This window comes from Pseudophryne corroboree, chromosome 11, assembly GCF_028390025.1.
Source record: "Pseudophryne corroboree isolate aPseCor3 chromosome 11, aPseCor3.hap2, whole genome shotgun sequence".
In the NCBI taxonomy this organism is placed as follows: Eukaryota; Metazoa; Chordata; class Amphibia; order Anura; family Myobatrachidae; genus Pseudophryne; species Pseudophryne corroboree.
This window is the reverse complement of record NC_086454.1, coordinates 132440594-132455141: the sequence shown is the minus strand read 5'-3', so window position 1 is coordinate 132455141 and position 14548 is coordinate 132440594. Positions and strand designations below refer to the sequence as shown.

At 46.6% G+C, this 14548-nt stretch overlaps 1 protein-coding gene across 2 annotated transcripts in view; it reads left to right on the top strand.

Moving 5' to 3' along the window:
- CDC42BPG (CDC42 binding protein kinase gamma) overlaps nt 1–14548 on the top strand; it is a 388481-nt gene that overhangs the window by 237028 nt on the left and 136905 nt on the right. For both annotated transcript variants that reach the window (XM_063944811.1, XM_063944812.1), the window contains exons 12-13: nt 13686–13783; nt 13944–14186. In XM_063944811.1, coding sequence (XP_063800881.1) covers nt 13686–13783; nt 13944–14186 — 341 coding nt within the window. The remainder of the gene's footprint in view (nt 1–13685; nt 13784–13943; nt 14187–14548) is intronic.

Below are 14548 nucleotides of genomic sequence, written 5' to 3'. Positions count from 1 at the left end.
GTCTATCGGACCTGGTGGCCACGGCAACGGCTGGAAAATCCACCTTTTTACCCCAGGTCACTTCACATCAGCAGAAAAAGACACCGTCTTTTCAAACTCAGTCCTTTCGTTCCCATAAGTACAAGCGAGCAAAAGGCCACTCCTTTCTGCCCCGGGGCAGAGGAAGAGGAAAAAGACTGCACCATGCAGCCGCTTCCCAGGAGCAGAAGCCCTCCCCTGCTTCTGCCAAGTCTTCAGCATGACGCAGGGGCTTTACAAGCAGACTCAGATATGGTGGGGGCCCGTCTCAAGAATTTCAACGCGCAGTGGGCTCACTCGCAAGTGGATCCCTGGATTCTACAGGTAGTATCGCAGGGGTACAAACTGGAATTCGAGGCGTTTCCCCCTCGTCGGTTCCTGAAGTCTGCTTTACCAAAGTCTCCCTCCGACAGGGAGGCAGTTTTGGAAGCCATTCACAAGCTGTATTCCCAGCAGGTGATAATCAAGGTACCCCTCCTGCAACAAGGAAAGGGGTATTATTCCACGCTGTTTGTGGTACCGAAGCCGGACGGCTCGGTGAGACCAATTTTAAATCTGAAATCCTTGAACACTTACATAAAAAGGTTCAAATTCAAGATGGAGTCACTCAGAGCAGTGATAGCGAACCTGGAAGAAGGGGACTATATGGTGTCTCTGGACATCAAAGATGCTTATCTCCACGTCCCAATATACCCTTCTCACCAAGGGTACCTCAGGTTTGTAGTACAAAACTGTCATTATCAGTTTCAGACGCTGCCGTTTGGATTGTCCACGGCACCTCGGGTCTTTACCAAGGTAATGGCCGAAATGATGATTCTTCTACGAAGAAAAGGCATTTTAATTATCCCTTACTTGGACGATCTCCTGATAAGGGCAAGATCCAGGGAACAGTTAGAAGTCGGAGTAGCACTATCTCAGGTAGTGTTACGTCAGCACGGGTGGATTCTAAATATTCCAAAATCGCAGCTGATTCAAACGACACGTCTACTGTTCCTAGGAATGATTCTGGACACAGTCCAGAAGAAGGTGTTTCTCCCGGAGGAGAAGGCCAGGGAGTTATCCGAGCTAGTCAGGAACCTCCTAAAACCAGGCCAGGTCTCAGTGCATCAGTGCACGAGGGTCCTGGGAAAAATGGTGGCTTCTTACGAAGCGATTCCATTCGGAAGATTCCATGCAAGAACGTTTCAGTGGGATCTACTGGACAAATGGTCCGGATCGCATCTGCAGATGCATCAGCGGATAACCCTGTCGCCAAGGACAAGGGTGTCTCTCCTGTGGTGGCTGCAGAGTGCTCATCTACTAGAGGGCCGCAGATTTGGCATTCAGGATTGGATCCTGGTAACCACGGATGCCAGCCTGAGAGGCTGGGGAGCAGTCACACAGGGAAGGAATTTCCAGGGCTTGTGGTCGGTCAAGCATGGAAACATCTCTTCATATAAACATTCTGGAACTAAGGGCCATTTACAATGCCCTAAGTCAAGCAAAACCTCTGCTTCAGGGTCAGGCGGTGTTGATCCAATCGGACAACATCACGTCAGTCGCCCACGTAAACAGACAGGGCGGCACGAGAAGCAGGAGGGCAATGGCAGAAGCTGCAAGGATTCTTCGCTGGGCGGAAAATCATGTGATAGCACTGTCAGCAGTGTTCATTCCGGGAGTGGACAACTGGGAAGCAGACTTCCTCAGCAGACACGACCTTCACCCGGGAGAGTGGGGACTTCACCCAGAAGTCTTCCACCTGATTGTAAACCGTTGGGAAAAACCAAAGGTGGACATGATGGCGTCACGTCTAAACAAAAAACTGGACAGATATTGCGCCAGGTCAAGGGACCCTCAGGCAATAGCAGTGGACGCTCTTTGTAACGCCGTGGGTGTACCAGTCAGTGTATGTGTTCCCTCCTCTGCCTCTCATACCAAAAGTACTGAGAATCATAAGAAGGAGAGGAGTAAGAACTATACTCGTGGTTCCGGATTGGCCAAGAAGGACTTGGTACCCGGAACTTCAAGAGATGCTCACGGACGAACCGTGGCCTCTACCTCTAAGAAAGGACCTGCTACTGCAGGGGCCTTGTCTGTTCCAAGACTTACCGCGGCTGCGTTTGACGGCATGGCGGTTGAACGCCGGATCCTGAGGGAAAAAGGCATTCCAGAAGAAGTCATTCCTACTCTGGTCAAAGCCAGGAAGGACGTAACCGCAAAACATTATCACCGCATTTGGCGTAAATATGTTGCGTGGTGTGAGGCCAAGAAGGCCCCTACAGAGGAATTTCAACTGGGTCGTTTCCTTCATTTCCTGCAAACAGGACTGTCTATGGGCCTAAAATTAGGGTCCATTAAGGTTCAAATTTCGGCCCTGTCGATTTTCTTCCAGAAAGAACTGGCTTCAGTACCTGAAGTTCAGACATTTGTAAAAGGGGTGCTGCACATACAGCCTCCTTTTGTGCCTCCAGTGGCACCTTGGGATCTCAATGTGGTGTTGAGTTTTCTAAAGTCACATTGGTTTGAACCACTTTCCACTGTGGACTTAAAATATCTCACATGGAAGGTGTCGATGCTGTTAGCCTTGGCTTCAGCCAGGCGTGTGTCAGAATTGGCGGCTTTATCATATAAAAGCCCTTACTTAATTTTTCATTCTGACAGGGCGGAATTGAGGACTCGTCCTCAATTTCTACCTAAGGTGGTTTCTGCATTTCACATGAACCCAACCTATTGTGGTACCTGCGGCTACCAGGGACTTAGAGGACTCTAAGTTGCTTGACGTTGTCAGGGCCTTGAAAATATATGTTTCCAGGACGGCTGGAGTCAGAAAATCTGACTCGCTGTTTATCCTGTATGCACCCAACAAGCTGGGTGCTCCTGCTTCTAAGCAGACGATTGCTCGTTGGATTTGTAGTACAATTCAGCTTGCACATTCTGTGGCAGGATTGCCACAGCCAAAATCAGTAAAAGCCCATTCCACAAGGAAAGTGGGCTCATCTTGGGCGGCTGCCCGAGGGGTCTCGGCTTTACAACTTTGCCGAGCAGCTACTTGGTCAGGGGCAAACACGTTTGCTAAATTCTACAAATTTGATACCCTGGCTGAGGAGGACCTGGAGTTCTCTCATTCGGTGCTGTAGAGTCATCCGCACTCTCCCGCCCGTTTGGGAGCTTTGGTATAATCCCCATGGTCCTTACGGAGTCCCAGCATCCACTAGGACGTCAGAGAAAATAAGATTTTACTTACCGATAAATCTATTTCTCGTAGTCCGTAGTGGATGCTGGGCGCCCATCCCTAGTGCGGATTGTCTGCAATACTTGTATATAGTTATTGTTACAAAAATTCGGGTTATTATTGTTGTGAGCCATCTTTTCAGAGGCTCCTTTGCGTTTATCATACTGTTAACTGGGTTCAGATCACAAGTTGTACGGTGTGATTGGTGTGGCTGGTATGAGTCTTACCCGGGATTCAATATCCTTCCTTATTATGTACGCTCGTCCGGGCACAGTATCCTAACTGAGGCTTGGAGGAGGGTCATAGGGGGAGGAGCCAGTGCACACCACCTGATCCTTAAGCTTTTATTTTGTGCCCTGTCTCCTGCGGAGCCGCTATTCCCCATGGTCCTTACGGAGTCCCAGCATCCACTACGGACTACGAGAAATAGATTTATCGGTAAGTAAAATCTTATTATTTCCTACGCTGCACTAGTTCCTTGGCAATTGCTCGTTGAGGGTGTTTGTGATAGCGGTGTGTTATTAGCATGATTATCGGTGACGCCTTCTCTCTGCCGCCTTACTGTTTGCTGCCTGTCTCTGCTGCCCCGACTGCCTCCCGCATTTATCTGTCGGCTGGAAACTCTACCCGAGTTTCCTTGGGTCCCGGGGGCTGTTGGGGGAGCGGAGATGGAGGGCCGAGGAACTACACTTTGTATAATTTTGGTTCGGGTGCGGGCAGATTGACCACTACCCCCCACAGTTTAACTCTGAGTCGCCATGGTTAGGCGTCCACATGTGCCCCTGAGAGGGGTTATTGTTCTGTTTCTTCTTACTGTTAACCTTCATTTCTATTGTCCTTTCTTTCCCTTTCCCTCTCTATTTGTCCGGAAATGTTTCATACACTTTTCACTCGCCAGTTGGTTGTCGATAGTTATGCAATCCCCGACAGATTTACAATATGGTTAACATTGTTTCTATAAATGCAAAGGGTCTTAATTCCCCACACAAGAGGAGATTAGCACTTAATTATTTCCATAAACTTAAAGCTCAAATCATAGTCGTCCAAGAGACTCACTTTATTAAATCAGCCCCCCCAAGGTTTACTAATGGGAGATTTCCCCATTGCTATCTAGCCAACGGGCCAGCAAAGAAGGCGGGGGTGGCAATCTTGATATCTCAACACTGCAATTTTTCCCTCACTTCGCAATACTGCGACCCTGAGGGGAGAATTCTAATATTGGTTGGCACTCTTGAAAATAAAGAGGTGACATTAGTTTCTTGCTACGCTCCCAACAACAAGCAACTAGCTTTTTGCAGGAAACTTTGCGCTAAGGTGCAACAATTGGCTAAAGGCGCTTTACTCCTAATGGGGGACTTTAACTTGACTCTGGACCCCTTAGTTGATAACTCTAGCAAGCGGCCCTCGCTCTCCAGTCAGCTCCATAGGAATGCAAAGGGCTTTAGCCAGCTACTGGCGGAATATGATCTCCTAGACCTCTGGCGCGTTAAACATCCAATGGACAGAGATTACACATTTTTCTCCCCGGTGCACGAATCCTATTCTAGAATAGATTTAGCATTAGCAGACAAGTGGACTCTACAGTCCATCCGTAAAATCTCCATTCTTCCCATGTCCTGGTCGGATCACTCCCCACTATACATCGAATGGGACATAAATAGTAGAAGGGTTACCACGGCCCCCTGGCGCTTAGGTAAACTCAGTCTTCTTCAGCCTGAGACCACGCAGGCGATCCAAACCACCTTGGATCATTACCTCTCTGAGAACTCTCCCCAGGATACATCTATCTTCACATTCTGGTGCGCCCTCAAAGCAGTAACACGAGGGACGGCGATTCAAACTGCGGCCAAGCTTAAAAGGGCATATCGTAAGAAATTTGAACAAGCTGAGCTCACAGTCGCTTCCCTGGAGAGCGCCCACAAGGCGCATCCGCACGATAAAGCCCTCCTCAAGTCATTGAAAGAAGCAAGGGAGGAGGTTAATGTCTTCTATCTAGCGGAGGTCCAACGCAACCTACATAGACTGAACCAAAAATTTTATGTTTATGGCAACAGAGCTGGTAGATTACTGGCGAGGAAGCTGAGGGGGAAGAGAGCAAAAGAAAAAATCCATATTGTCCATTCAGATAGGGGTAAGAGAGTCTACGATCCCGACGAAATTGCAAATGTCTTTGCATCTTATTACTCTAAATTATACAACTTAAGGGGGGATTCTTCTACTTTCCAACCTACAGGCATAGATGTTCAGAATTTTCTGAGTAGCTTTCCTCTCCCCTCGCTGTCGTTGGAGTCATGTAGCTCACTCAGTGAGCCTTGGAATTTAGCCGAAGTCGAAAAGGCTATTGACTCCCTTCCAGCGGATAAGGCCCCGGGACCCGATGGTTACCCTTCTAGTTTTTATAAATCCTTTAAGGAGAACTTGGCCCCGGTCCTCTTGACAGTGTTTAATGAAGCCTCAGAGTCTGGCCACTTCCCCAAAGAGATGCTGGAAGCTCAAATCATCACCATTCCCAAACCGGGAAAAAGCCCTACCTCAGTCCAAAATTTTAGACCAATTGCTTTATTAAACACGGATCTAAAAATCTATGCCAAATTAATTGCTAACCGTATCCGTCCCCTTCTCCCATCCCTTATCAACCCTGATCAAGTGGGCTTCGTTTTAAACAGACAAGCCCCGGATAATACGCGTAGGGTGATTAATGTTATTGAGCACTCTGCCTGTGGAGGAGAGCCCCTCCTAGTTTTGTCTCTGGACGCCGAAAAGGCGTTCGATAGATTGAACTGGGACTTTATGAGATTAACGCTGGACAAATTTGGCTTCTCGGGAAGGATCTTAGACTCTATCCTGGCTCTCTACTCCACACCCAGTGCGCGAGTCTTTGTTAACGGATGCCTTTCTTCTAGAGATGAGCGCCTGAAATTTTTCGGGTTTTGTGTTTTGGTTTTGGGTTCGGTTCCGCGGCCGTGTTTTGGGTTCGAACGCGTTTTGGCAAAACCTCACCGAATTATTTTTGTCGGATTCGGGTGTGTTTTGGATTCGGGTGTTTTTTTCCAAAAACACTAAAAAACAGCTTAAATCATAGAATTTGGGGGTCATTTTGATCCCAAAGTATTATTAACCTCAAAAACCATAATTTACACTCATTTTCAGTCTATTCTGAATACCTCACACCTCACAATATTATTTTTAGTCCTAAAATTTGCACCGAGGTCGCTGTGTGAGTAAGATAAGCGACCCTAGTGGCCGACACAATGTTAAGCAACTGGAAGTAGTACAAGTGGGCTTACGACTTCCCCTCTGGGATGACCATCGACTCCCAGCGGCAACAACAGCAGCGCCAGCAGCAGTAGGCGTTACACGCAAGGATGCATCGGAGGAATCCCAGGCAGGAGAGGACTCGTCAGAATTGCCAGTGACATGGCCTGCAGGACTATTGGCATTCCTGGGGAAGGAGGAAATTGACACTGAGGGAGTTGGTGGGGTGGTTTGCGTGAGCTTGGTTACAAGAGGAAGGGATTTACTGGTCAGTGGACTGCTTCCGCTGTCACCCAAAGTTTTTGAACTTGTCACTGACTTATTATGAATGCGCTGCAGGTGACGTATAAGGGAGGATGTTCCGAGGTGGTTAACGTCCTTACCCCTACTTATTACAGCTTGACAAAGGGAACACACGGCTTGACACCTGTTGTCCGCATTTCTGGTGAAATACCTCCACACCGAAGAGCTGATTTTTTTGGTATTTTCACCTGGCATGTCAACGGCCATATTCCTCCCACGGACAACAGGTGTCTCCCCGGGTGCCTGACTTAAACAAACCACCTCACCATCAGAATCCTTCTGGTCAATTTCCTCCCCAGCGCCAGCAACACCCATATCCTCCTCATCCTGGTGTACTTCAACACTGACATCTTCAATCTGACTATCAGGAATTGGACTGCGGGTGCTCCTTCCAGCACTTGCAGGGGGCATGCAAATAGTGGAAGGCGCATGCTCTTCACGTCCAGTGTTGGGAAGGTCAGGCATCGCAACCGACACAATTGGACTCTCCTTGTGGATTTGGGATTTCAAAGAACGCACAGTTCTTTGCGGTGCTTTTGCCAGCTTGAGTCTTTTCAGTTTTCTAGCGAGAGGCTGAGTGCTTCCATCCTCATGTGAAGCTGAACCACTAGCCATGAACATAGGCCAGGGCCTCAGCCGTTCCTTGCCACTCCGTGTGGTAAATGGCATATTGGCAAGTTTACGCTTCTCCTCCGACAATTTTATTTTAGGTTTTGGAGTCCTTTTTTTTCTGATATTTGGTGTTTTGGATTTGACATGCTCTGTACTATGACATTGGGCATCGGCCTTGGCAGACGACGTTGCTGGCATTTCATCGTCTCGGCCATGACTAGTGGCAGCAGCTTCAGCACGAGGTGGAAGTGGATCTTGATCTTTCCCTAATTTTGGAACCTCAACTTTTTTGTTCTCCATATTTTATAGGCAGAACTAAAAGGCACCTCAGGTAAACAATGGAGATGGATGGATTGGATACTAGTATACAATTATGGACGGACTGCCACGGTTAGGTGGTATAAAAAAACCACGGTTAGGTGGTATATATTGTAATACAATTATGGATGGACGGACTGCCTGCCGAGTTCCGACACAGAGGTAGCCACAGCCGTGAACTACCGCACTGTACACTGGTTGATAAAGAGATAGTAGTATACTCGTAACAACTAGTATGACTGACTATGACGGTATAAAGAATGAAAAAAAAAACCACGGTTAGGTGGTATATATTATAATACAATTATGGATGGACGGACTGCCTGCCGACACAGAGGTAGCCACAGCCGTGAACTACCGCACTGTACACTGGTTGATAAAGAGATAGTAGTATACTCGTAACAACTAGTATGACACTATGACGGTATAAAGAATGAAAAAAAAACCACGGTTAGGTGGTATATATTATAATACAATTATGGATGGACGGACTGCCTGCCGACTGCCGACACAGAGGTAGCCACAGCCGTGAACTACCGCACTGTACACTGGTTGATAAAGAGATAGTAGTATACTCGTAACAACTAGTATGACACTATGACGGTATAAAGAATGAAAAAAAAACCACGGTTAGGTGGTATATATTATAATACAATTATGGATGGACGGACTGCCTGCCGAGTGCCGACACAGAGGTAGCCACAGCCGTGAACTACCGCACTGTACACTGGTTGATAAAGAGATAGTAGTATACTCGTAACAACTAGTATGACCGACTATGACGGTATAAAGAATGAAAAAAAAACCACGGTTAGGTGGTATATATTATAATACAATTATGGATGGACGGACTGCCTGCCGACTGCCGACACAGAGGTAGCCACAGCCGTGAACTACCGCACTGTACACTGGTTGATAAAGAGATAGTAGTATACTCGTAACAACTAGTATGACACTATGACGGTATAAAGAATGAAAAAAAAACCACGGTTAGGTGGTATATATTATAATACAATTATGGATGGACGGACTGCCTGCCGACTGCCGACACAGAGGTAGCCACAGCCGTGAACTACCGCACTGTACACTGGTTGATAAAGAGATAGTAGTATACTCGTAACAACTAGTATGACACTATGACGGTATAAAGAATGAAAAAAAAACCACGGTTAGGTGGTATATATTATAATAATACAATTATGGATGGACTGCCTGCCGACTGCCGACACAGAGGTAGCCACAGCCGTGAACTACCGCACTGTACACTGGTTGATAAAGAGATAGTAGTATACTCGTAACAACTAGTATGACTATGACGACGGTATAAAGAAAGAAAAAAAAATACCACGGTTAGGTGGTATATAATTATACAATTATGGATGGACGGACTGCCTGCCGAGTGCCGACTGCCGACACAGAGGTAGCCACAGACGTGAACTACCGCACTGTACTGTGTCTGCTGCTAATATAGACTGGTTGATAAAGAGATAGTATACAACAATATACTACTATACTGGTGGTCAGGCACTGGTCACCACTAGTCACACTGGCAGTGGCACTCCTGCAGCAAAAGTGTGCACTGTTTAATTTTAAATTAATATAATATTATGTACTCCTGGCTCCTGCTATAACAACCTGCAGTGCTCCCCAGTCTCCCCCACAATTATTATAAGCTTTTATACATTGATGTGCAGCACACTGGGCTGAGCTGAGTGCACACAGACTGAGTCACACTGTGTGACTGCTGTGTATCGTTTTTTTCAGGCAGAGAACGGATATAGCAGAGAACGGATATATTAAATAAAAGTTAACTTAACAACAACTGCACTGGTCACTGTGGTAAACTCTGTCTGCACAATCTCTCTCTCTCTCTTCTAATCTATTCTAATGGAGAGGACGCCAGCCACGTCCTCTCCCTATCAATCTCAATGCACGTGTGAAAATGGCGGCGACGCGCGGCTCCTTATATAGAATCCGAGTCTCGCGAGAATCCGACAGCGTCATGATGACGTTCGGGCGCGCTCGGGTTAACCGAGCAAGGCGGGAAGATCCGAGTCGCTCGGACCCGTGAAAAAAAAAGTGAAGTTCGTGCGGGTTCGGATTCAAAGAAACCGAACCCGCTCATCTCTACTTTCTTCACCCTTCAATATTTCTAATGGCACGCGGCAGGGTTGTCCGCTATCTCCTCTTATTTTTGCATTGGCGATAGAACCCTTGGCTACCTGCATTAGATCCCGGGACTCGATTAGAGGCCCGGTCATAGGGGGCATTTCCCACAAAATTAGCTTGTTTGCGGATGATATTCTGCTATGTCTTTCTGACCCCGAGGCTTCCTTGCCAGTTCTTCATGACGTCCTACAAAGTTATTCGGATGTTTCCTTTTATAAATTAAATACAAATAAGACTGAAGCCCTCCCACTCAATATAACTCCGACCGTGGTCTCTAGGTTGAAGGCAGGGGCGGAACTACTGGCGGGGCAGGCAGTGCATTGCACTGGGGCCCCGCCGCACTCAAGGGCCCACAGCCGCCGGCCGGCATTACATGAATGAGTCACAATGACTCATTGTATGTCATGCCGCAGCCGCACACCAGCGCTCCCGTGACCCGCCCGTCATAAGGAACGATTCTGGCCACCCGCACACGAAGGAGGGAGGAGGGTCCGTCCCTCCCTCCCTCCCTCATATACAAACAGGTCACAGTCTCTCAGTGAAGGAGAGAGCCGCAGCAGCGCTTTGTTACTGGTGGAGGCGCTGCTGCTGCTGCTGCTCCTCTGCTTCACTATAGGCTGTCTCTGAGAACAGCCTATAGGGAAGCAGAGGGGCAGCAGCAGCAGCGCCTCCACCAGTAACACAGCGCTGCTGCGGCTCCCTCCTTCACCTCCCTCCTCCTTCTTCTCTACTGCCCGGGAAGCTGCACCGAGGAGCCTGAGCCAACAGAGAGGGTAAGTATAATTCTTCTTTCTTTCTTTCTTTCTTTCTTTCTTTCTTTCTTTCTTTCTTTCTTTCTTTCTGTCTCTTTCTTTCTTTCTTTCTTTCTTTCTTTCTTTCTTTCTGTCTCTTTCTTTCTTTCTTTCTTTCTTTCTTTCTTTCTTTCTGTCTCTTTCTTTCTTTCTTTCTTTCTTTCTTTCTTTCTTTCTTTCTTTCTTTCTTTCTTTCTTTCTGTCTCTTTCTTTTTTTATTTGTTGGGACTGCCTGCCGCTATGTATAAAAATGGGGAATCTGCCTGCCGCAATGTAAAAAATGGGGAATCTGCCTGCCGCAATGTAAAAATGGGGAATCTGCCTGCCGCAATGTGTAAAAATGGGGAATCTGCCTGCCGCTATGTATAAAAATGGGGAATCTGCCTGCCGCTATGTATAAAAATGGGGAATCTGCCTGCCGCTATGTATAAAAATGGGGAATCTGCCTGCCGCTATGTGTAAAAAGGTAGAATCTGCCTGCCGTAATGTGTAAAAAGGGCACGCTATCTGCCGTTATGTGTAAAAGTGTATGGTGTCTGCCGTAATGTGTAAAATGGGGACGCTGTCTGCCGTAATGTGTAAAATGGGGACGCTGTCTGCCGTAATGTGTAAAAAGTGCACGCTGTCTGCCGCTATGTGTAACGAGGGCACGCTGTCTGCCGCTATGTGTAACGAGGGCACGCTGTCTGCCGCTATGTGTAAAAAGTGTATGCTGTCTGCCGCTATGTGTAACGAGGGCACGCTGTCTGCCGCTATGTGTAACGAGGGCACGCTGTCTGCCATTGTGTAAAAAGTGTATGCTGTCTGCCGCTATGTGTAACGAGGGCACGCTGTCTGCCGTTATGTGTAAAAAGTGCACACTGTCTGCCGTTATGTGTAAAAAGGGGAATCTGTTCGCTGTAAGGAGTAAAAGGGTCTCTACCTGGTGTAGTGGTGCTACTGTGCGGCGTAATTTGAAGAATGGAGACTACTGTGCACCGTTTTATGAATTGGTATTATTTTGTGGACACACCCCTTCCCCACGAAGCCACGCCACTATGTATTTTTGCGCGCGCCTACGGCGCGCACTGCCCATGGGGTGGACTTGGATGGGATGGGGGGGGGGGGCCCAAAGCATTTTGTTGCACCTGGGCCCACCGCTTGCTTGTTCCGCCACTGGTTGAAGGATTCGTACAAATATGCCTGGAAGTCCTACTCTTTGAGATATCTAGGAATTAATTTAACCAGAGAAGATAATTTGATTGAGTGTAACTATGCCCCGTTATTAAAAGCATTTACGGAGCTGACTGGGGAGTGGATGCTACAAGAGGTGTCTTGGTTGGGTAGGATTGCTGCTGCCAAAATGGTCCTATTGCCGAAATTAATGTACCTGTTTCGCGCCATACCTAGGCCCCTCCCCAGACTCTTTTATAATAAATTTAACCAGGTCCTGATCAGATATGTGTGGGGAGGCTCTAGACCAAAAATTGCAAAAAAAAATCTCATTTTGCCCAAATTATCTGGAGGGGTAGCTTTCCCAGATATAGAAAAATACCATGCTGCATGCCTGATGAGTCAATCTAGTGACTGGTTCGACACCACGAATCCGAAACCTTGGGTTATCCTGGAAGCTTCACGCTTAGACGCTGTTTCTCTTCCTGACCTGTTTTGGTTACCACCGCCTGCTGCTCGGAGTAGGGCCGGATCCTGCAAGTCTATTAAAACGACCCTAGATTCATGGCATAAACTAGTGCTCTCTTCGGAAGAGATTAATTTACCTGCCCCCTGCCTGTCGTTATCTGCTCTTATGTCAACGATTCCTAATGTCTCCCTAGAGGAGTGGATTCGTAGGGGGCTCTCCACTGTGGGCGATTTATTTGTAGGCGACGTCTTGATGTCCTTTTCTCAACTGCAAGAGAGATTTGGGATTCGGACTCAAGACTTCTTCAAATACCTGCAGGTGAGAAGTTGGTTACACTCATTTACTCCCTCACATCTCCACAAACCTTCTCTTCCGGCTTATATTATAAGCCGATTGGAATCGTCTTCACATAAATATGGGATTACGTGGTGGTACCAATTTCAATTGACTAATGGCCCACAGACAAAATTAAAAGCTCAGACTTTATGGGAAAGAGATTTGAATAGGTCCTTAGTCGATGCAGATTGGGACAGTATTTTTAGATCTTGTTTTAAAGTCTCCAAATGTGTTAACCACTCTGAAATGTTCTACAAGCTTATACAGAGGGCCTACTTTACCCCTGCAAAACAACACAGGATCTGGCCTTCACAATCCATATTATGTTGGAGAAAATGCGGATCTACGGGGGATATCTATCACATCTTCTGGGCATGCCCTCATATACAACCACTTTGGAGAGAAGTTTTACACATGGCTAGCATAGTGTTAGGGCTCAACATCCCCATGGACCCAGCTCTGGCGCTATTCCATTTATACGTTGACCACCTCTCTGTAGGTGATCGCTACGTCTTGGGACATATCTTGATCGCCACTAAAGCCGCTATAGCACAATTGTGGAAGTCTGAGAATATTCCTACCCTAGCGTTTATTCAAAATAAAATCCACAAACATTTCATTTTCGAAACAGCAGAGGCTAAATACTCTTCCTCGGCTAACTCTATCCACCTGAAATGGATAGGATGGTCCGACTATAGGAGTAGAGAGGGTAGACTGACAGTTTATAGCTCTCCAATTGATGTGTCTGTGCTTCACCCATCCTAGATTGACCTCTACAAGAAGGTTGTACTAGCAGGTATTTTCAAAGTTTAATATATTTTAGTCCTTGTTTTTTCTCAATGCTTTCTCCTCCTCATGTATTTGAAAGCCTAATGTAGCCAATTGTATATTCATCCGACTGTGAACTGTTTATAATCTGTATATGGTAACCATTCTGGACTTCCCCTGTGTTCCCCCTACCTCTCTTTTTTCTGTTCCCCATTTTTGTGTGTAAACCCTTTAATAAAAATTTAATGTTTAAAAAAAAAAAAAATCTTTGCTGTCGCCTTAGAAAAGTCCACAGAGCAGGATTCCATATCTGGAGTGCAGATTCAGTCCCTGGAGAAACAGATCAGGAACCTTGGGCAAGAGAAAGATCGATGTACCAAAGTAAGAAGACATAGAAGCTTTATTTACTGCCTTAACAGTATAGTCCCTTATTAAAAACATGCAGTCATTTGCTTTTAAAAGTACATAGTGCGTATGATCCTTATTTTGTATAATTCTGGATGGCTTCATTCACCCATATTTCTCTGCATCGTTTTCTCAGGAGCTCTCTGAAGTGCTGGAGAAGCTGAAATATCAAGGAGGGGAACTAAAGGTGGCTCTAGAGAAGCAGAGGAGGGTGCAGGAGGAGTTGCGTGGGGTAGAGGAGAGGTATGAGGGCCTAAATTCTCAAAATGGACGCCTGTCTCGCAGACTGAAAGACAAGGAAGATGAGACTGAGGCATTAGCAGAGAAAGTGAGGATACTGAGAAGAGACCTGCATAAGGCAGAGGCCAGTAGAAGGGAGGTAAGAAATAAGTGTTAATTAGAACCAAAAATGTTTTTCATTTTCAAGTGTTAAAAATGCATTGGTAGACTTTGACGTTGAACTGTTTCAATGATTTAGCTCATAAAAAAAAAAGTATGTGTATAAACAGCAGATTATTAAGAAGAGGGACGACACCTGTTCTGATATTTGAGACTTTATAGCTTTGGAGTTGTTCCCAAACTGTGTGCCATGGCACCCTGGGGTGCTGCGAGGCTCATGCAGGGGTGCCTTGTGTTGGTGACCCAGGCAAAACCAGTGCTAGTGGCTGCCAATCATAATATGTGGACAATCAAATCTGTACAGCACCACATAATTGAACCTAAGTATGACAGATAGGCACA